We start from the raw sequence: 2,469 nt of genomic DNA on the forward strand, positions 1-2,469 counted from the left end.
TTTCCTTAGATAGAAAACTTTGAATAAATTTGACTGTATGATCTGGTTGAACTGTAAAGTGCCTTCAGATGACATGTGCTGTGAAATGGCGCTTTATAAATAAACTGAATTGAATTGAACTGAAGTAACATCTGACAGAAATGTAAACAGAATTGTTTCCCAATGATTAAGAAGCAAACATTAAAGAAAGAAGTCTAATAATATTAAGGTCAGGGAAATGATCTGAAAGAGGAGAAAAAAAGTCACAAGAAAACACTTGATAAATAAACTTTTAACAAAGAAAAACTAATCAAAGTCAATACTGATTCTTCAAAGGAAATGTAATATATGTTCCACCATTTTCCCTCTTTTTCCTGAGTTAATCTTCTAGAAGTGAGTTTCCAGCTTTTCCAAAATCTCAGCTGACACTCTGATCATTGCTGTGTCCATTTGCTGACAAGCTGGTGGATCCATGAATAAATATCTAGGTAGGTAATGAGTGCGGATAATGTTGGCGCTTAAGCACAGGAGCCGCGGAACAAAGCCAGCCTTTCATGCTGGAGCGGTGGAGGTGGGTCATGGGATTAGGAGAGCGTGAAGCCGGCCGGGTGGTTGTATTCCAGTGAGCTGCCGCTGCAGACACAGCTACTGGAGTCCAAATTAGGAACACATGACCACAAAGCATTTTTGAATTAATCTCACCATGTGCCAGCCCCCGGAGGAAAATAGCAGCCAGATATTTAATCAGGCCAAAGTTGAATTAATGCACCAAGCATGTGATCTTAGGTCTTCAGGAGACGACTGCCTCAGACAACATGAAGAGTAACATGGAACATCAAAACTCATGAAAACATAATTTCAGGTTTAACATGAGCTGATGATTCAGATGCATCAAGATGAGTGGATGCCGTCTTTTCCAGTTGATGGGATGCATTTTTGTAAAAACTCTCTAATCATTTTGAATATTTCTGCTTCACATTTGGCTCCGTCCTAATCTCCTCTAATCTCTCGTCTGTTGCTCCGGTTTCTTTGTCACCTGCCTTTCGTCGGCGGTGTCTCTTTCCTTGGATCTATTTTCTCCTGATTTAATTCTTCTTTGATGCCATCATTGGTTATTTGTTGCGGATTTGCTCGATCTGAAGCTCAAACTTTAATTTCTCATTTTTCTCTATTTCTCCTCCTCCTCCACCTTCTCCTTCTCCTCCATGCTGTTCCCACTAACCTCTAAAATGTTGTTAGAGTTAATTGCTCTCAGCAGGCTCCTCTCTGCATCCGTCACGCTGCTCGGCATCATGTGATGACACTGTGGGAGCTTGTTATCAGGAAGGCTGCTCCACTCCAACCATCCACTCATCCTGAATTTGATATTTTTGGGCCAGTGGGAAGACGTCTGCTTCTCCAGTGATGACAGACTCTGCTGTTTAGACAGGAGCTTTTTTCAGTTTTTACAGCTTTGGACCAGAAACCAGAATTCCCAAATGGCTGAAGAGATTCTACTTCCATCATCAAGGAAAATCACCTCGGTAAGATGAGGATTAAAGTTGCTTCATCAAACAGATCAATGAGTAGCTCCTGGGACAGAACCTCCCAGTTTGGGTCTTTGGTGGACCAGAACGCAGCAGCAAATGTTTGGGTGAGATAGTGTTCAGGAGGTCAGAAGGTGTCGAGTTTTGCAGGTGTTATTTCCTTCATACCTTTTAGCCTCTTCATATTTTTTTTATAAATTCTTTATCCTACTGTATTCACTTATTTTTGCCTCTTTGAGTTAACCCTTTCAGGTCTGTGCCAGGCAGTTTTCAGCTATCAGCTTGTCTTGTGTATTTTTTAATGTTGTTCGTTAGTCATGCGGTTGCTTTCTCTGTTCTTCCTGCATTATTGGATCGATTCTGTTCAATTCATTAAAATTTTCAATTCAATTTATTTCTAAAACATCAAGGCACTTTGCAGAAACAATTCAAACAGATCATCCAGTCAGATTGGTTGAAAGTTTTCTATCTAAGGAAAACCAGTTGATTGCATCGACTCATTGACTCGAAGGCAATCCTTCAGTCTAAGCATGCTTGTAGCAACAGTAGAGAGGAATAAACTCCCTTTTAACAGGAGGAAACCTCCAGCAGAACCAGGCTTAGTGTGAGCGGCCATCTGCTGAGGCCGACTGGGGTTCAAGGAGACGGAAGCAGGTATAGAAAAAAAAAGCAGAGATACAAAAGGCAACTGTCAATCAGCTCCACAGGCGGCCATGTCCAGGGAACACACAGCCAGGCAGATGAGCTCTGAGCCAGCTCCCATGTCAAAGGATGAAAGAGAGCACATCCAATTAGTCACAGTCAGAGAAACAGGACTACACTGAAAAACGGGATGATCTCCAACATCTATAAACAAAGGTGTTGATGGCAGCAGCACAGATGATATTTCTCTGCAGGATGGAGTCACAGCCAAACAGGAACCGACCAGATGAAGATACTATGAGAAAAAGCAGAGAGAGCAGAA

At 41.8% G+C, this 2,469-nt stretch overlaps 1 protein-coding gene across 1 annotated transcript in view; it reads left to right on the forward strand.

Annotated features, from left to right (window-relative positions):
• The first annotated feature begins 1,307 nt into the window (after positions 1-1,307).
• Positions 1,308-2,469, forward strand: part of LOC107096937 (solute carrier family 2, facilitated glucose transporter member 5-like) — a 29,448-nt gene continuing 28,286 nt past the window's right edge. The window contains exon 1 of the mRNA XM_015393851.1: positions 1,308-1,502. Coding sequence (XP_015249337.1) covers positions 1,458-1,502 — 45 coding nt within the window. The 5' untranslated portion in view covers positions 1,308-1,457. The remainder of the gene's footprint in view (positions 1,503-2,469) is intronic.

This window comes from Cyprinodon variegatus, unplaced genomic scaffold (assembly GCF_000732505.1).
Source record: "Cyprinodon variegatus isolate N-32 unplaced genomic scaffold, C_variegatus-1.0 Scaffold660, whole genome shotgun sequence".
NCBI classification, from domain to species: domain Eukaryota; kingdom Metazoa; phylum Chordata; class Actinopteri; order Cyprinodontiformes; family Cyprinodontidae; genus Cyprinodon; species Cyprinodon variegatus.